The sequence below is a fragment of the Aythya fuligula genome, chromosome 1, assembly GCF_009819795.1.
Source record: "Aythya fuligula isolate bAytFul2 chromosome 1, bAytFul2.pri, whole genome shotgun sequence".
Classification (NCBI taxonomy): Eukaryota; Metazoa; Chordata; class Aves; order Anseriformes; family Anatidae; genus Aythya; species Aythya fuligula.
Window position 1 is genome coordinate 45,131,715 of NC_045559.1, and position 21,120 is coordinate 45,152,834.

At 37.4% G+C, this 21,120-nt stretch overlaps 1 protein-coding gene across 4 annotated transcripts in view; it reads right to left on the reverse strand.

Moving 5' to 3' along the window:
• Positions 1–21,120, reverse strand: part of ANO4 (anoctamin 4) — a 194,013-nt gene that overhangs the window by 107,917 nt on the left and 64,976 nt on the right. For 3 of the 4 annotated variants that reach the window (XM_032180573.1, XM_032180590.1, XM_032180572.1), the window contains exon 3: positions 748–884. In XM_032180573.1, the coding sequence (XP_032036464.1) occupies positions 748–884 (137 nt within the window). The remainder of the gene's footprint in view (positions 1–747; positions 885–21,120) is intronic. The other variant, XM_032180583.1, reaches the window with a different exon arrangement.

Consider the following 21,120-nt stretch of genomic DNA (forward strand, 5'->3'; position numbering starts at 1 on the left):
AGTAAGTACTCTAGATACAGCCACACTCCTGAGGCAGGGGAAGGGAGGCCTCAGGGCCAGAGGTGAGTCCCTGGACTCTTCACTCCCTGAGGAGACAGACCTAGCATTTATGAGCTGTAGGGCAGTCAAAGTAAAGTTAAAGGGTATCATGTTCTTTCTGTATGCAGGACACAAAAAAGAATTTCAGCCCAATTCTTCATATTTTAGCCTATAATGTTTTGCCTCCATTAAGACTTTATTTAAAAGGGACTATGCAATGAACATACCTCCCCAGTATGTTCTCTGCATCAGCATTATGCACCATCAAGTTTCTTCTGTTCTTTATTGGATGGGAATATGTCACGTATTTGATACCAAGTACCTCTCACAAGAGATTTATGACAATTTCTCTTTCTTCCTTTCCCCTAAGGGATTAATATAGGCATTTTTTTCCCAATATTTTCAGAAGCAGTGAAACATTAGACTTGGCTGGTTCAGAAAACAAGTAGACAACAAAGGCCTGTATAGACTTTTCAGTGGGTATGCATGAAGTTAGTAAAATCTATTTTGAGTTTGAGATATTTGATGTCTCAAATTAAGATTGTAATCTTAAAATTATAAATGAAGATAATAATCTTTGAATGGAAAAACAATCCCCATAGCAAAGGTCATATAAAAGATGTCTCGAAGAGAATGAGATTTTAAATGAAACTACATTTATTCCCTTTTTATAATGGCCATCATATTAATAATTTTCTATGTTCTTACCTCTCCCACTACTTCCAACCTGCTGGCATCATCAGAAGTACTGGTCAAGTTACCATGGTGAAGCAGGGAATCATCATCTTTGGAAGGGCTGTTCACACCTTCTAACTCATCAAAAAAAATGTTGACATCCTTAGCTACTAAAAACAAAAATAAAAACATATGTTCAAATCACATTTGAGCCAAATGAAGACACTGAGTGTAACATAACAATCCCACTTTTTAGTTCTGCTATAAGTATCTACTATGTTAAGCTTAAAATCTCCTGATGCACATTAATGAAGATATAGGATACCATAGTATCTCTCTGATGTCAAATAAGTAATCATCTGTCACAGTAAAACATACATTAGCTATCTGCTTGGCTTCTCTCTTGGGATAAGTAGCTAAACGATTGCTTTCTGGATTATTATGGCCTCTAAAAATTTATTTCTATAAGGAAGGTATTTTTAACATACTACAAAAAGTATCCAGTTAGAAGTTGTGCAGATCCACGGCAGAAGACTTCACATAAGTACTGCGATTTGAAAGACGCTGAATAAATGAGCCTGAGCAGATGATTGCCTTTGTACATTTTGGTATGTTTTGGTACATGTAATGCTAGCATATTCAGATCTACCTACTGCACAACCCTAAGATATGCATGAAACAATAGCTTAAGTCTCTAGGAAGCTATTTTAATTAAAACCAAACAGAAAAAAATAAAAAAAATAAAAAAAGGAAGGCTAGGAATGTGTTAGATGCTGACACTATACTCAAGATCAGAGGAGATTTAGCTTTAGGGTGACATTCCCTGCTCTGCTGAGTAAGGAGGTGATGTGAAGCTGTGGGCAGAGTGGCTGTACACATCTGCAGTTCCACATAAGTGTCATGGCTTCAAAGACTGAGTAGCTATCAGATGGGATACATGGGGCAGGCAGGCTGCAGCCAGAATGGCCCACTGCTGCACCCTGGAGGCTGCAGATCTGGGGTGAAAGAATGGTGAAAAGATGCATGTGGGGAGAAGAAAGATGTCTTTGCTGAGGACCAAGCCTTAGCTGTGCAGACTTCACCTCTCCAGCCTCATGATTCATAGGCAAAACTCAGAATTATGACAGTATAGTCATAACAGTTGGAGGGAACCTGCAAGGTCAGCTGCTGAGCCTCTTTCCCTAACTAAGGGAAATTTGATAATTTGATATTATCAAATAATCATCATTCCTGGCAGAAATTTTTCTAGCCCACTATTCCTCATTGTTTTACAAACCTGACTGACTTTTGGACTCTTTATGTTGTGCAATATCCTCCTGGTCCTTTTGCTTTTCTGCAGCTCCCCTAAGTAGGTGACAGGCAGTTGTAATTCCTGTTGATATGAATTTATATTAACAGGGAACAGCCAAAAATCTCCTAATTGCTGATGGCAATTTAGCTCCATTTCTATCTACTGGCTGCAGGTGTAAATTCCCATTCCTTCACTATGGAGAGACTGAAGAGCCGCCAGAAATTAAAGGCCATTAACTGTTACCCAGACATCATGAACACTTTGTGACCTCCTTTTCACCCTTCCCTTCTTCATGGGGTTACAGCTTATTTTAAGAAATCTTTTTAAAAAAATCTCCAGTGCTACAGACTCCACAGTGTCTTCAGGTATCCTGCTCTTCACTATCACAAGCCAGAGAAAGTTTTCCTCATAATATTTGTCCTGGATATGAACATATGCTGCAATTTATATATATTATTCTTTTCCTGTCAATCACAAACATTGATCCCTTTTTGCATGAGCCTTGTACAGTATCTAGAGTCTGGTAGATAAAAAAGAAGACCCTATTTAAAAATTCAAGAACTCTTCTTCATTTTTATGCACATAATGAAGACAGTGTCAAGAACATACCTTTCATTTTAGATTGCCGTACACTAGCTTGTGAGTCCACTAATATTTTCAGCAGCAACAGAAAAGTTAATTCATAATTATAATTCATATCCAAATTAATCCACCCTATATACTAGGCTAATGAACCAACCTGAGCAGTGTAATTTGGACGTTAGAATTTTTAATACTTATAACAGCATTTTTTTTTCTATCTAGGCATCATAACAATAAGAAATTCTGTGCCAGGTTATCCGTTTTTAGGATAACATACTACTCAAGTTTAACAGTTTTGGATTTGAACATTCCACCCTGTAAACTAATAATCTGAATGTAGATCACGACCAGCTTTTGCATACATGTTAATATGAGGAGAATTCATCTCAATGCTCAACATAGAGAACTACTGGAATAGAAGAAATTTTGAATTAATTTGAAACTTCAGTGAACTGAAACCCAGAAGAGCGCCTCCAAAAAAAAGAGATACATTAATCTGTATGTGATCAACACCTCAGCATAGTCTGAAAAGAATTGTGAGAAAAAGAATGCAAAAAATAATTAAGCAGTGAAACAGTGAAACTCTGAAGATTATGAGAGACTTATATCTGTTGCAGACACAGGCAATGAAAGATGTAGAAATGAAAGAAGTTTTGCCTGTATGCTGTCCTCAAGGGAATTTGAACTATCTGCTCGTCCTGCTGTGAAGACTGCCCTGGTATAACTGATGAGACATTTGAGATACTAAAATTGCTGCTTCCTGAAGTGCTAGTAATGCTTTGGCTTGCAAAACAGATGTTTTTAAGTGGGTGTTTGAGATACACAAGCTGGTGTGTAAGAGAGTGAATATGTTTGGGGGTTTCAAGCAAAGAATTACTGGATTAATATGAGGTCTTGTGAGGAACACAAAATCTTATTTCAAGGTCATTTTAAAATCCAGCCCATATCAGCAGAGAGTAGAAGTTGTGGAAGCAGTGAATCTCAGCTGGCTAGTGAAATTATCTACCAGGACCTATCCAGACTGCCTTGCCTGTAGTAGAAAGCTGCTAGTATCAAAAGTATACAGATAATTGGCATGCAGGTTGGTAGCTTCAGTAAACAGAATAAGTAGTGAAGAGTGATAGTGGGATGGTTGGCCCAGATGATCTTGGAGATCTTTTCCAACCTTAATGATTCTATGATTCTATGATAAGAGATGTGCTGAACTATCTTATCAGCTCTATATGTGTCTATGACTATCTTCCAGTCATGGTAAAGTTATGCTGCTGGTGAGAATGTGGAGATCTGTACAATGCACTTCCCTTGATGCTTCTCCAAGATAAACTCCCGGTATTTCAGGCATGGACCTTAAACATGGGGCTGAAACATTTGCTGAGAACATCTTTCTACCCCAAATCTCATCAGTTAAATATATTGTTTAATAAAATATTGTTCCACAAAACCAAATAAATAATTAAAAAAGCAAATCCTAGTTGCTTCACTTTAATAATGGTGATGGTACTTCCACCCCAACTCTTCTGCTGGCTGTACCTTTCTCAGCTACTCCTCTACAATGAACATGAACAGTCTAACACTGCTGCTAAAGTCACAATCACAGCTACACTTTTTCTGTTCCCCTCAGACCACTATATAAATACATAGATATCCCCAAATGATCTTAACAGACTGATACATAATAATTTTATTATATATGTGCTTTTGGCCTATCATTTGGGAGACAGACTAGTGCTAGTATCTAGTCATGTCTTTTCAGGCAGTGAAATTTAACAGCAATGTAGAGCAGCGTGTACATTACTACAGGAGAAATCAAGAACCCCACATATAGCTTAAGATTAGCTTCATTATGTAGGTTCATTTCTCCCTCTCATTTTGTGAAAAACAAAACAAAACAAAATAAAACAAAACAAAGTGACTTTATAATTCAGAATCCTTGAAGAGTTTAAAAAAAAATAGTTTATATAAATATTTTTACACCAAATGTAGCAGAATCACATATTGTGAAAACTGAACCCTAGGAAATGATGAGAAAGAGTCTTTGTGAAATCTCTGTGGTTCTAAAAACCTCTTTGGACCAAGAGGCTGCTTTTGGTAGTGCTCAAAAGCAAGGTAAGATAATACTGTTACCTTCTGAAGATGGACACTCAAAACCCAAGGTGCCTAAAAATAAGAACATTCTTTCAAAAATAGGACCTGACTAATACTTGACAAGATGGAAGTATGTTTCTGTCAATTAACATCTCTTCTGTTACCAAGTGTCACACCATACCACAGGGTATACTTTAACTTTGGATAATTCAAGCTGTAGATCAACATTGCAGAAGCTGTCCTTTGAGACTTTTAGGTCTATCAGTAACATTGAAGAATGAATTTCTTTAAAACTTCATATTTGCAATATTTATAAGTAGATGACATTCCTATGTGTAGATGGTGGTGAAAATCTTTGAGTTTAAAACCACTAGTACTGGAGAATACTCCTTAATAAAAATCCGGAGTAAAAAATAGCTGGTTTTCAGAGACTTGAGAAGCAGAAAAGTTTGAAAAAACAAGACTCCTTCTGCATCTTGTTGTACTACATGTTATGTTTTTACTTCATTATGATGGATTTTTTGTATACAAACATTTTCCTTCACTCAGTAAGCCTTCCAGGTACAAGACACCAATGTTTTTGCAAGGTGGACATCCTAGAGTGACCACAGCCCAGACCTTTTTCTCATGTTAAGTATTAAATTCAGTTATTACATAGTGATAAATTACCCTGTCTCAGGAAATTCATTGATTTCTGACTTCCAGACTAGGAGAGGAAAAATGACATAACAAAATTATTATTTTTTTTTTTCTGTTAAACACTGTGGGAGTCAGTGTAAACTGGATGCTGAGAAATACTCTTAAAAGCCAGAAATTTCTTAATTTTGACGTTACTGCAATGGCAATGGAAAGAAGTTTCACACATTGAAGCAAATTATGGGGATTCTTGAAAAGAGCTTTGAAATCAGAGTTGTCTTTTCACTAACACAATCGTTTACCACTTTTCCATAAGAAAAGTGGTTTTCCCTTCAAAACCAAATCATCCTATGATTCTTTGATTCTATGACTCCATGATTCTATGAAGTCTATATTTTCAGGATAATAACTAGAAAACAGCCATGAAAGCCTTTGCCAGCTTCTGTTAGGGTGCTGAGGGCACCCCTAGCCATGACTGTCCTTGGCCAGACTCCCAGGAATCTCCCCACCCTGCCCCAGGTCCAGGACCCCATGTCACCCCTGGGCCCGTCAACCTGTGCACCACTGAGGCCACAGCAGGGCTGGGCTCCAGCTCCCCACAGTCCTGCCCAAGCAGGCTTTGGCTCCTTCTCAGCCAAGGCAAGGCCAGATGCATCACCTGGTTTGGCAGTTTTACACCCAGTGCAATCCTGTATTTTACAGTGCATGTTCATAACCATTTTCAGATTATGGTTTCCAGACTCTGATAGGCTGATGATAATTTCTGAGTATACTGTGGTCAAGAAGAAACTTATAAAGACTTAGCAGAAATCTGTGGAAAAATGTGTGTAAGACTTTAACATGGACTATGGTAGTCAAGTGTAAACTTTAGCTTGGAAGCAGTAGAAATAACTATTAATTCTTTTATAATATTATATTAACATAAAAGTAAATAATACGATGGTAAATTTTTATCTTCATTTGCAGTCCAAGAGAGATTCAGGATAGAAATTAAAAAAATAGCTTTTGACCAAACTGTTTTAGGTAATTAAAAAAAAATAATAATAAAAAAATCTCTGCTATTGAATGATCACACTTGTCAGTATACCAAACAGAAAGATATACCAGCTGGCTACATTTACAGAAAACAGATCCTGAAAAGTGAAATGCTCAGAAAACTCATGCTAGGAAGAAAAAAAATGTGATCTTTAAAAGCATCACTAGCCCTTTTAAATTTTCATTTAGTACTAACAACCACTGGGAATAAAAGTAACAATGACTATTTGGAGCAACTACTCTGGAAAGAATATTTAGGCCTGTTTTATCCTAATTATTTGCTATTCACAACAGACTGCAGGTGACAAGATACTCCCTTCGACATGTAACAAGCCATTGCAAACCAGGTTGTACAGCCATAGCGATGCTTTCATCTTTTCACAACAGAATGTATCTGAAGGTTACAGAGGTTAACTTCCCAACAGCAAATGGATAATGAAAAACACCGTATCAAGCCTGTAAAAGTTTCATCCTTTTCAAATGACTCTAAAATAATATTTAAATCAAAATGTTAATTCTTTTTTTTTTTTTTTTTTTTTTTTTTTTTTTTTTTTTTAAGAATATTAAGACTCTTTGTCTAATGCCATTTAGGTTTGAAATTATATTCAAATTGCTAAAACAACTTAGATCCTATTTCTATTCAGTTTATATCCAATAATCACTTTCAAATATTTGCTTTACATAAGGTAGGTTTCACCTACATGCACACACATATCCATGGTGAAGAAATTTGCGCTTAAGCTATGGGACTGATTTAAAGTAGCTTATCTCCTTAAATTCCATCTTCAGACAACAGAGAGAAATAGCCACTTTCAAGTTTCAGGTCATGTAATCTATATTAGCTACTTTAAAATGAGACAAGCTGGATATAGACACCTTTTTTACTGTCTATTGAATGTAAAAGGATCTTAGGCAATGAATTCAGATGTCTATATCTTCATTGCAAACCCCTGAGATTGAGTTAGATTAATCTCCTTTTTATAACCACAGAAAAATGGCATACTTTTAAAAGGAACTAGGAGTTTTTTCTAGAAGTTAAACATTTGAGGTTTTAAATAAATCTGTTCCCTGTTGAATAGAAATTTCAGGTTATTCAGCACAGGGATGTATGAGTATGCTATTGAGAGAGTATGCTATTGAAGTATGGCATAGCACCAAGGGAAGATGAGATCTGGCAATTTAAATAAGAATCTGTTTTTGAAAAGCATTGTTAATAAATCTAATCTTGGCATCTAATTGTTTTAATCAAATCATGCATTTTTATTCTACTCCACCACATGCTTGAAATGGAGAAGATAATAGCTTCTTGTATTCAGATGTAGTCTCTTCCCAAACAGAATCTGCTTATCTTTTTTCATCTATCTTGTCTATTCAGTCTCTGAAAGACTATAGCGTCTTTTCAGCCTCTTCAGTACACATCCACAACTTGCCCCAGGCCTGTATTTGAGCTGTGACATATTAATGGGGTGAGGAGAAGAAGGGAGAAAGCAAAATTTCATATTAATGTTTCCAGATGGGAAAAGCCTTGTAAGGTAGAAAAAACAGAGTTCATCCTAAATATACAACTTCAATAACCATGTGATTCATTTTCAAATGATTACCTGTGTTGTTAACTAACCTGAGAGTTTCCCTACCATACCCAAACTAATACCATCACCAAATGCCTTGATTCTAGCAGTGCATGGGTACTGACTCTCATAAAAATCAAGAGGAGCACAAGGTTTTAAACATTCTTATATGCCTTTCAGCATTCAAGAATGTAAGTTGTTATTTCTTGCTTTAGAAAATTGTTACATAAAACTCCCAATTTAAAATAAAACTGGAAAAAAGGGAAAGTAGGAAGCTAGCTACCAATGTCATTATGCCATGCATTTTGTTTTTTCAACCTATTATGTAAAATTCTCACTGAAATTCCAGATTCATTTAGATTCTAGTTTTGCATCAGTCTTTGGGTGGGCTGTCTTCAGACTTTGTTAATAAGACTAGTATTTTTTTCTAGCATAAGTCTTGAGAGTATTATGCAGTTAAATTTGAGAAGGGTGGACTAATCACTTCTCAGACCACATCATACTACATGTGATAAGAGATAGTTCCACACACTGTCTAAGACATGCAGGCATTTGGTTGTCATGTTGAGCTTATCACTTTTGGTCCCAAAAGTTGCCAGATGCAAAAATGTGAATATATCCCAATACTCTGTAACAGATGAAACTTCAAATCTAGTCTTAGATCTCAGACCGAAGCATATATATGTCAATGTTAATTCACACAGCCATTCAAGAATGGATTAAAGTAACATGAATCAATATATCTCATTACTTCTGCATAGGAAATATATACTGCTGGATTCCTTAGCAACATAATAATCCAAATCTTACTATAACTTCTCTGATATTAAGATTTTTTTTACTGTCCTTATTACTGTCCTTTACTGCCTATTGAAATTTCTCACTAGTTTTAGTTACACATACTCACTTATCATTCAGTTTGTTACTTTGTATGTTCCTTCAGTTAAAATTTTATTGCATTGCAATTGATTCTTTGACTGTATACTTGATTTTACATCCAAGTGATAACTTACTTTCTTGTATTGCATTAAGAATTTCTGAAAAGTCCACATCTGTCTTCTGTACGTCTGGTTTTATCCATATTTGCGTTTCCAACTGGTTAACCTGCAAATCCTCTGTTCCTTCTGAAGAAATTGAAGAGATTGATGGGGTTTGTGACAGTGCAGTAGAAAATCCAGCCAAGGGGCTTTCAGGTGAGGGAACACACACATTGGATAATGCTACCTATTTTTTTTTTTCCTATAGCAGAAACAATTTTTCTTCAAGCAGCTTTCAATATAACCAGGACTGATTTAAAGCTACATAGAATGAAACGACAATATTTCCTGCTATCAGCAATGATGCAGAGTCACCACTGGTGTGTTCCTCATACAGAAGAACATATGCCACCACACCATGAGCATCTCCTCACCATACCATCCTGAAAACGAACTCCAAAATACAAAAACAGACAAGAGGTGTTGTTACAAATGACATGGCACTACAGGAACAGCTGTGGTAAAATAAAAAACACACTAACACACAAAAAGACAAAATAAATCTCAAGACAGGAAGCAACCATTAAGATAAAAAGAGCATGGAAAACATGTTTCAGCCACAGGACACCATATGGTCTCACATGGCATGATAGTGTGCCATGGTCTAGGAAGCACTCCAGTACTGCAGTCCTGCAGAAGAAGGTCACAGTGACATGTAATGGTGTCAGTTTATATGCCATGATGTTGGCTTAAAAGCATAACAGAACATAAAAAACATAGGCTGGGGGTGACAACTTCAAGCCTATTTGCCCATGTAAATAGGCATGAGATTTGCACCTCTCTCAAGATTCAGGGTTCTTTGAACATGAACAAAGAAACTAGGAAGTTTTCAAAAAACACTCTTTCCATCTTTCCATGTAAAAAAATAAATAAATAAAAATAGCTGCATATCAATAGCAGACAGGAAAAGATACTGGGCTTATGGGCTTAAACTCCTTGCACCAGGGTGCTCTGATGCAGCTAGAGACAGAGAAAGACCTCCTGGGCATATGGCCAGTTTTTTGATTGACAGCAAAACTTGACATTTCACAAAGGCATCTGTTAGAATTGATGGTCTTGAGTAACTAGTACAAAGATTTAGCAGAGAGCTGCAGAGATCAGGGAGATACCCGAGAAAGGACTTCCAAACAAAAAGGCCATGGTACAGGAACAAAATGTCAGGTTGTTTAGGCCATCATTGTGCCTCCACTAGAGGCTATCACTCATGCTTTTGATGGAAGCATTTTCCTTTCTTACGCAGTTTGTCTATAACAAGCCAGTGTTCTTTTGACTTCCCTCCCAAACTACTGTAGCCACAGTAGGGTCAGAGACCTACTGTTGGTGGTCCCCAAGTGACCAATGCCTTGATGGGGGTTAGGAATTATATTTCTTGGCACCAAATTACTCAATGCTGTTTTAAAGACCCTAATTCACTTTCTGGAAATATGGACCTCAAAATGACTATATTGCATTTTCAGTCTTTTTTTTTATTATTATTATTTTTATTATTCTTTTTTTTAATTATTATTATTTGCTAATGCTAAAATATTATAAATTGCACTTTCTTTCATTCTTGCCCCAGCATATTCTTTTGTTCCATGGTAAAGACTCACTGTTAATATGAGACACAGCTCTCCTTATAGATTCCTGTAAAGTGATCTGTCATAGCAACAGCAGGAGTCAGCATTTAATGATGTAGAACAAAGAGAATTTCTTAAGTGAGACAGCTGATTATTCATACAATAGCAGCCTTGGGAAATCTGCAGATGGCCTCAGAGGTGGCAGTCTAGAATCTGCCCCAGAGAAGAATTCTGGGGACTAAGAAAAAATACTGCAGCTGCTGGAAAAGACATATAAGCAGAGGATAGAATTAAGTAATGGACAGCAATTCAGTCAAGCAGCTTTGTTAGTGATGTCATTCCTTGTCCTGTTAAATACTTAACTATAATTTTAAAATGTGTAGAAGTGAATGTTTGAATCCTCAGTCCACCAGCCTGTCTTCATTCGAACCCGAGCTGGAGCAAAATAATGACAATGCTGGTGTATATAAAATACCTCCTCTTCCCCAAAAGCCTCCATTCCTGTTACACTCAAATCACTGCTCCCCAGAACAGACGAATGTAGCACGATCCCTGCAGCATCTCCAACAGATCTGAACTAATTTGGCGGGAGAGAGAGGAAATGACAGCCAACCAACAATGGAGGTCCCAAAGTGCTGACATCAGATGAAAACCACAAGCTATTAATAAAAATAAGCTGTTGGAAAATTCATATATTCCATTTCAAAACCACTTTTAATTAATGAAAAATACTGTCTAGAAAGGCATCAGAAAATGTCCAGTCTAAACCAGACTGTTGTTCAGCCAAACACAACCTATGAAGCCAATACAAGTTTTGCTACAGACAGATCTCTCCTGTATTTGACCCATTTGTAGTAAAGGGAGCTTCCATCAAACCAGTATAGACACGAATGACAGTCTTGTATATATATCTGATATACAAGAGTCTTAATATCTAGATTCACTGGGCAAGTATCAGATCAATAATATCAGCCAGTCTGTTTTCACTCAAAATTGTAGACAGCCTTCCACCACTCCTTTGTGATTTAATACATGGCTAATCAGAAACTTGCCTCCTCCAACACAAAAAGAAATGCATCTGCCAGCAACATAGTCTCTAAATAAGTGGTTACAGGAACACTCTTCTCCCACAATCTTCATGGTGTCAATAAACACAGTCAAATCAGGGCACATTTGTTTCTTCCCTTCTCCCTCTACTCTACACCCACTTTGCAGAGGGAACACTTTTTTTGTTTTGTTTTGTTTTGTCTTATTTTGTTTTGTTTTGTTTTTTGATTGTTTGTTTTCTTAGAGAAACAGCCCCTGTGTGTTAAGTCATGGACTGGCCAACTCAATCATTTCTGGTTTACGGGTAGACAGAGGTTTTACTCCAGCAGGTGTTTGGACAGGCTACAGTGTTCTCTCCAACATCTTTTGTCTTAACAGTGTTCTCCAATACAATGAACCAGGATAGTACCTGGTGCTGCTGTTGCTTTTGAAGGATAACTAGCCTGGCTTTACCATATCCTTCTTGCTTTATCAGCTGCTGATTCACACTTTATCAGTGACAGGTTCCACTGACTAAACTATAAGAAATATTGCCCAAGAGGCCGTGAGGGAAAGATCTCTCTACGAAAACATGAGAAATAAGCAAACACAAATAAAAATGAAGTAAATATTAGATTTATCAAACTTTAAGTGATTTTATTAAAAGGTCAGTCTGAGATTTTTCTCAGCCTATTCAGACACTAATTCATTTGAGATCATATTTTATAATTAGCTTATTAAATTTACTTTGATGTACTCTTTAAAGTAGTGAATAAGTAGCATACTGTTACTGGTTTGAAGGGTCTCTACTAATTCAGATAGGAAAACATATGAGATTTTTAAAAAGGCATTTAATTTTTTGAGGCTGGATGAGATGGCTCATTCTAAAGTGGAATTTTATAAAAATTAACTGTATCAGATAAGCAAATAGTATGGCAAGGTAGTCAATATGGTGCTGATGTTAAACAAGGTTTTCCACTGAGGTGAGAGAGTTTCTGTATCTACCTAAAATTAAGAACATATGCAGCACCATGCTGGATGAGGGTCTTGCTACACGTATCATCTAGTATCTACTCAATTGCCACAAACAGCATTTCAAGCAGGAGCTTTGAAAAGCAAAAAGACTATTTTCTTGAACATTAAATACTTGGAGCCAGATTTTCCAAGCCTGAACATTTTTACATGTGATTTTCTGTGATGTGCAAACCATGTTTGCAGATTGGTTACTTCACACAGTTTTCTGAAACTGAGCATGAGCATTTGGATGCACAGAAAATGTGCAGAGTTTCAGCATATGGCACCAAAATAAAGATCATGCAAATACATGTAAGTTGATGGGGCAAGTGCTTCTGTTTCTCAAGGCACAGTAAGGTGTTCATATTTACTCAATAGTTTTGAATGGACGTGCAAGAACAGAGCTGATCTTTGTAATTTGCAGAGGCAGTCAGGTTTTTTGAGTAATTTTACTACTTGAATTTTTCTATTCTTGAAGAATTTTCCTACTTGATTCTGCTCATTGGTAAGAATAGAAACATTTAACTCAGTTGCTTACTGAACAGTCTTTCTTCTTTGTCCTCCCTCGATTCCAATTAACTCAGCAAGTGCAAATAAATGTTTTGTCTACAGCTCTAGAAGTCTCTGCAGAGGAAAATTTATAGCTTCAAAACATCTCTCTGAAGAGGCAGCTAGCCAGAGACTTTTATCAATGCAGTGAGATGATTTCTTTTTTAAATAATTTTGGCAGCAAACTTGTACTTTCACAATGACTGTACATTAGCCTGGAAATGGAATACAAGCGGTAAATAGCTAGGATGCCACGTGGGTATATGCTCCTGTCACAGAACCATCTACTTATTAATCAGTGACTTGGATGATGGAAGGAAGTCCACCCTCAGCAAATCTGCTGGTAGGAAACTGGGAGGAGTGGCTGGTAGGCCAGAAGTGCTGCCATTCAGAGGGACCTGGACAGGCTGGAGAGTTTGGCAGACAGAAACATCATGAAGTTTAACAGAGGCAAATGCAGGGTCCTGCACCTATGGAGGAATAACCGCGTGCCCCATTACAGGTTGGGGTTGATGTGCTGGAATGCAGCTCTATGGAGAAGGACCTGGAGTCCTGCTAGACAGCAAGTTAACCATGAGCCATCAATGTGCCCTTGTGGCCAAGAAGGCCAATGGTCTCCTGGAGTGCATTAAGAAGAGCATTGTCAGCAGGTAGAGAGAGGTGATCCTCCCTCCCACTCTGCTCAGCCCTGGTGAGCTCACATCTGGGGTTTTGTGTGTAGTTCTGGGCTCCCCAGTACGAGACACATGGAGCTCCTGGAGAGAGTCCAGTGATGGGCTAGTAAGATGATGAGGGGACAGGAGCACCTGTCGTATGAGGACAGGCTGAGAGAGCTGGGCCTGTTTACCCTGGAAAAGACTGAGGGGAGATCTTATAAATGTATATAAGTATCTGAAGGGAAGGTGTCAAGAGAATGGACCCAGAATTTTTTCAGTGGTGCCTGAAGACAGGACAAGAGGCAATGGGCACAAACTTAAACACAGGAGTTTCCATCTGAAAATGAGAAAAAACTTCCTTATTTTGAGGGTGACAGAGCACTAGAACAAGTTGCCCAGAGAGGCTGTGAACTCTTCTTCTTTGGAGATATTCAAAACCAACCTGGATGTGATCTCGTGCTATGTGTTCGAGGTGAACCTGCTTGGCAGGGGGATTGGACTGGATGATCTTCAGAGGTCCCTTCCAACCTCAGCTATTCTGTGAATCTGTCATACTTCTAAGAGGATGAAAGCTACTGCACATGGTGCCCTTTTCACTGAAGGCAACCCCAGTCAATATGGGGTGAAAGATCACTCATGCAGGTACATTTTCTACTGGCTTCTTGCTCTGAATGTTAGGCAGATCAGCTGCAGCAAAAGTGCAGTTTGAAATGGAGATTGTTAAAAATATTATGTAAACATCTTAGAGCTACATGCACGTATGAAATCGATAGCTTTACTCATCTCAATTCTGGCATCATGTTTTCAGTGACAGAAATAAAGTAAAATGTACACCATAGTGGGTCTTCTCAGCATCCATCCCAGGGTTATACTGGACAACAAACCTCAAAGTATGAAGTACATGTTGGTTAAATTACTGAAACTCAAAAAGTTTCAATTACATCAGATTTTATTTTATTTATTTATTAATTTTTCCCACCAGAGGGGTTAAAAAAAGTGTGTTTGGAAATGTTAAAGCCTGCAGCTTTTTGACCCACCAGTCCAGCACATTTCTCTTTTCTGGAACAAGAGCATTACTTAGGAGCTTTCATCGATCCTTACAAGTAGTACTAAGCTTCCTCTATCTTGCAGTTTCAACACAATTTCAGATTTCTACAGGGTGTAGATTCCCTTTTCTTTCATTTTAATGCTTGTTTCCAATCTTGGGTTACTTCTGAAGATTGCAGTTGAAAGGACAGAAAAAGGCATGTATTTAACTCTGTTTCTAAGAACTTGTTGACAGATCTTTTTATTTAAGATACAACAAGGCAAAACCATCTGTCTGCCACATCTGCAGTGGTTTCAGTGTGGTAGGGCAGTGCCAGCACAGACGTACCTGTTGTGACAAATCAGGAGTATCTTAAAACCCAATTTTGTTGTGTACATATGCTGTCTACAGTTTTCCCTAATTTGAGGTACTTATTTTTACCAGTATAGGTCACAGGATTTGCCCCTATCTGTCTACAAAGCACAGATCTGGAAAAATTATTGATACTAAGTAATGATTCGTGTTGAAAGAGAGGTCTTTAGAGACTTCTAGTTTAAGTCAAAGCACTCTATCTGTACTGCATTAATACACAATGTGTTTCCAAGACAGAAAAATTTGTGTACCCTGTGGAAATATCTGCAGACCTTTGAAAAGCCTCTGACCTGGTAGATTGTTACATATGTCCATAACTCCTGGTAGTCTTAATTGGTTTACCAATTATTTTAAAAAATAGTATAATCTGTCAGTGTTCAACATAGTTAATTGAATATTTCACTATGCAGAAAATAACATTTCTCTTAATGGTTTTCTCACTGATTATGGAAAAAATAGTGTTATATATTAGTGCGAGATATATTAGCGTGAGAGAATCAAAAGGTGAGTGTAAAAGCACAAAAATGCCTTGTTAGTTCTAGCAATGCTTTGACAGTGATTGGAATGAATACATAGGACTACATTTTCCACAGGAAAGTCCAAACAATGCTAGAAAAAAAAAATATAAAGAAAAAAAAAAGAATTAAAAAACTAATATAATTTTATTTAGTATAAAGAACTGATGCAACGGCTGTCTCTGTGCATGGTCATGTCAAGGGTATCATAATAACTATACTGGAATTAATTTTGAAAGGCTACTTAAAAACAGTTTCCCTTTGCATTGCAATACACTGTAAGGCATGTCATATGTTTAATTATGTTGACACAAACTCTTTTCTTATCTTACAGAAGCAGCAGTAGTGGAGAGGGGATTTTGAAACACCTAATGCTACTAAATTATCACAGCCTAAGGTATTTTTAAGACTTATGGTGTCCATTCTGCTCTCTGTTAAACCCTGGCTGGCATCAGAAGCAGAGAAGTCCTCTCAGCCAATTAACCACAGAGAAGTGGGATGTCCTGCATTCTGCATGCTCTTTCTTTTTGTGTCTCTCGTGCTGCCTAGGCTTTTTCCAAAGACAACTACTGACAAAATGGGTGGATAACCCTCGGTGCAAACTCATATTTTGAAAAATTTCCTCTCCTGACAATATCAGGAGTTGTTAGCAGGAAATCTAGGAAGGGGAGAGGGAGAAAACATTTGCTGAATAAACTGTTCGTTGCAAAGTTTGCCTGGTTTTGAAGCCACCAGTTTACAGTGAGACAAACAGAAAAGCTGGCTGCACAGGGGTAAGGGGCATGACCTAACAGATAAGTTCAGAGTGCCAAAGATTTACTTCATTATAACATGAAATACCAAGATAGCTTTTATAAGATACTCAACTTGTCTTCCAGGGATATTTTATGTAACAATTGTTTATACAGACTCACATTATACCATAGCCTATCACTACCTTTGCAGTGATACACATCCTGCCAATTCATTCCCTCAGAAAACACCAGCAGCTAAACCATTTTGGGAACTTCAGCTGTCCTGAAACTGCTGATGAATTAATGTAGCAAAGGAATGTGAAAATGGTTATCCTAAATAGAGTGTAGAAGAATAGAGGTGTATCCAGTGCAGGATCCTACATCTGACAGCAGATGCTTAAACAAAGGGAATATGAACAGTGTAAGCACATGCAGTCTATCCCCACTCTGTCTCTTACAACTTGCAGAGATTTAGAGAGTTCTGGAGTGGAAGGTTTAATCTAGACAATAATAATTAATGCTACCAATGCCCCTCAATGTCTCAATGGCTTTGAGAGTATCTCACAAGCAACAGGGATCCTGCCCCTAAACTTGGTGCAGCTGGCCTTTCTTATAAAACCCTGTGACCTCCTAAAATTACCTAGAGTAACCAAAGAGAAATACAACACCCTTAAAATACATGGACTAGCTTTGGGCTGCAGACACAGGATGCCTGTCCAAAAGAGAGAACTTTCAGTAATTAGTGTTAAGCAGAAACTCCTTCACAAGTAGCAAGACAGCATCTGAACCTCAAGGATCATTTTTAGGCATTCTGGCAGCACAAAGGGCCTTTAAATTTTGTGCAATTTTGATGGCCCTTAAAAACCTTCCAGTTTCCTTGAAGTTTCAGGTTACTTCTTCATACCATAATCCAGGTGTTAAATTCCTTTTCTGTGCTTCATGTTCCTAAAGTAAGGTCAAAATAAAGCAATAACCCTATAGTGCTCTCTCTCTTTTTGTGTTGTAAGCACCCTAAACCGTTGTCTGTAGGTTCATACACAGTGCACCATGCAGACTACAGAATGTTATCAATAATGAAAACCTCAGAAGTGTGTCTTTCATGTTCTGATGGACCTCTGAATCATGGTACAGTAGAGAACTGCATACGCCAAGTATGTAACTAGCAAATACTGTGCCTCCATGGAGTTATCCAGCATGTGGAAGAACACATCTGCTTCCCTGAGATGTCCAGCCACTTGTGGCACAGGGAAGGGTAGCAGTCTGCATGACTCAAAGGGAGTTTGCTCCTTTCTTGGAATAAGGAACAGATCAAAATGATGCCACCTTTGCTACCCTTGTATCTGCTGTAAGCAGTGATGTTTTGTTTCATGCAATTCTTTTAGGCTTGCCACCTCCATGCATTAGTAGGATTTTTGGGTGGGTTCTGATACATAGATGTATTTATATCATATCTAATTGTCTATACAAGTTCCCATGCCCCTGTCCCCACCACCATCTCCACCCTACACACTTTTTTTCCCCCCTGAATTATAAATAAAGTTTTGGATTCATTTTGAGATTTCAGAATGAAGCACAGGCTTGGAAGGTCTTTCTGTCTTTTGGACTGCAGGAAACCTTTGGTGGAAATTAGTAACATGGTGCAGTCATGTCACAGACAAATCCATTTCCTGATCTCAAAAACATCTCTGTCAAAGTAGAACCTAATTAGTTCCACTTTTGACAGTCACCCTTAAGCTTTCCTTAGAATATATGAAGCATATTTTACATTAGAAATAGAAAGTTACATAGTACCTAGTCCCCTTTAAGTAAGGACTCTGTCTAAGAAAAAGCCATATTTTTTCAGTCAAGCATTACAGAAACATAATAACTGATTATTCAAAGTCTCCCTGATTGCTCTTTGAATGATAAGCTATTTGCTTTTAATAAAATGGATCATTAATTTATCAGAAACACACTTTCTTCCTTCCTTCCTTTCTTTCTCTCTTTCTTTCTCTCTCTTTTTTCTCTCTCTCTCTTTTTTTTTTTTTTTTTTTCTTTCTCTCTCTCTTCCTTCCTTCCTTTCTCTCTCTTTTTAATTTATTGTTTTGTCATTTTTCTTCAGAAAAATCTACTGAGGTCAAAAATATTCTTAACTGTTTTAAGACAGTTATGGTACACTGGTCTTGGGACATTATGACCTTGCCTTGGGATCAGCAATATTCCAAATTTGGTGCAAAGCTACATTTGGCTGCTGGTTTCTATTTCAGATATGTTTCCCTTTGCAAGGAAACTATCTGAGGATGGAATGATCGAGAAAATCCAGAGAGCCTGGCATTTTGCAGCCTTTGTGAGCTGACTGCATGTTGTAAACTAACAACAGCTACGAGAGCTGAAATCTGAGGGTGAGCCATACTGATTTTAAAGTAAGCATACATAATTGATTGCAAGAGTGAATGAAAGATCATTTTACAACAGCAAACAGGATGCTGATCAAAGCAGGAAGGGGAAAAAAAAAAAAAAAAAAAAGAAGACTTTGAAAAGAGGTGAGTTTAAAATCATACACTTCCCCAGAGAAGTAGAACACCCTCAAAGCCACCAGGTAAAATTATTATTTTTGAAGGCCCTTATTGAGGGCATGCACAGGTCCCAAGCAGGATCATTATTTTTTGTGTCAGGTGGAGCACAAATTGAAAAAGAAGGGTGCGATTTGTACCTAAACCAAATCTTTTAAAATTAAACAAGAGAGTTGACAATGAAAAATACAGTTTATTCTCTAGCTTTGTTTGTTTATTTGTTTGTATTGTTTGGTTTAGGCACAGGTATTTTCGAATAACTGGCTTTTGCCCTGAGAAAAGTAAAGTGATGAATGAACCAGGCTGAATGACTAAGCAAAGTGACAAAAGATTTCACATTTCATGCTGTGCATCATCTACTAGCTAGTTCAACCCTTAAATTCAAAGTACTGCATAATCACCATCTGACGACCTGTCATTCAGCCCAGGGACAAAATGTCCTCCTTGTAATTGAAACAAACTCCCTGTTAGCAGCTTTGCAGAGGCTCCAGAGCTCCAACAGTCAGGAGAAAGTGTCCCTTTGTGCATCAGGGAGTTATTTCCAGCTCACACTTGAGGTAGAGATGTGGGAGAAATTTAGTTGGATGCATTGGACTTCCATTGTATGGAACACAGACTGTAGATAAAGAGAAAAGTTAAATATCCAGGGCTGTTTCATTTGACATTAATCAAGATACTTCTGCACAGAAGCATCTGTCTATCTGTGACCATATCTTTTCTTGTAATGTGCAAATAAGCTTAATGAAGGGAGTGTGAAACTTTGAAATCTGCTTGCTTTTCACATGCTTCATTCCACATGAGAGGAAGTTCTTATATACACCCCATGGAAGACATTGAAAAGGGCTGTGTCCCTGAGAGTGTTAGACAAGCAGAATTACAACACTATTGTCAATGTGAAGACAAATTTTCAGGTGAGTTGACATCAGCCATTCCCAATACACTGTGTGCATTTACTGCCAAGAAGTACTTGCATGACAGAGATTTCTGGCAGAATTATTTGCAGGAGTTTATTATTTTTATCTGAGAGTGGTATATGACATACGTCCTGCCAGTCAGCAAAGAACAGAGAATGTGATTTAAGCAAGAAATCACATCAAACTAACAGAGATCTTCCTAAGAACATTTACACCAAATGTGAATGCTGACAAGCATGTTCACATTTTGTGATGAGAAAAGGTTATCTTTTGTACCATAAATTATCAGTTTTATAGGGTTCAGTTCTAGCTTCCTTGATGATTCAAAGTTCATTATGTGGTGACTAAGCTTGTTAAACATACGTTTCCTCTTTTGCTTTAATTTTGATTGCCATAGCTTCAAGAACTGTGCATTTTTCCTTGCCTCCTAAAGTCAGTTGTTCTGCTCGCCAATGCCTTTAGATCTTGCTTCCTCTTTCCCAACCAACAACTAAGTGTATCAATAAAAATGATGCAGTTCAACAAGCAATAATAAAATAACAAAAGGATCCCAAAATCAAGAAAAGCATGCCTGACAACATATATTCCTTATATGCCTCTCTATCAGGTACTATTTGTGGTAAAAGGCAAGAGGCTGATGAAAAGAATTCTCTCTGAATTCCAATGACTGCACTAAACTTCCATTGTAATGCCAGAAGCCAATCATTTCAGGAGATGTTTCCTTGCCATTGAACATAAAGCTTATTCATATACCATACATATGCTTCTGTCATTTCAGGTAGCAAGCAATCCCCATTCCCAAACGTACCATTCTCTGACACTGAAGAAGATCTATTTGAACAGTTAACTATTGAAAGCAGAAACCTCTAGGAAATTTTTATGCATTTCCTGAGGTGAACTCTTTACGTATTTACTAAATTCTGAAGACAAAGAATTTCAAAGACCATCCTTCCTGTTGGAAGTGTAGATTGGCAGCAGAACTAATTTTTACAACTGACATATATGTAAGATGTGCGCTTATGTATATAGTGGAATTCAAAGATAATTTCAGTAACACAATAACAAATTGTATTATTCAGTTTTACAAAGTTACTTTTTCTTGATGCTTGTTTTTTAAGCTCTGTCTTACCGAGAGACCTTTATCCTTCACAAAAATTAAAGAGAGAAAAGTCTTTCTGGAGGACCTTCAAATCTCTTATTGCAAAAGTGGGCAACAACTGCTAACAAGTGTTGCAAGTAGAGAAGACATAGGAA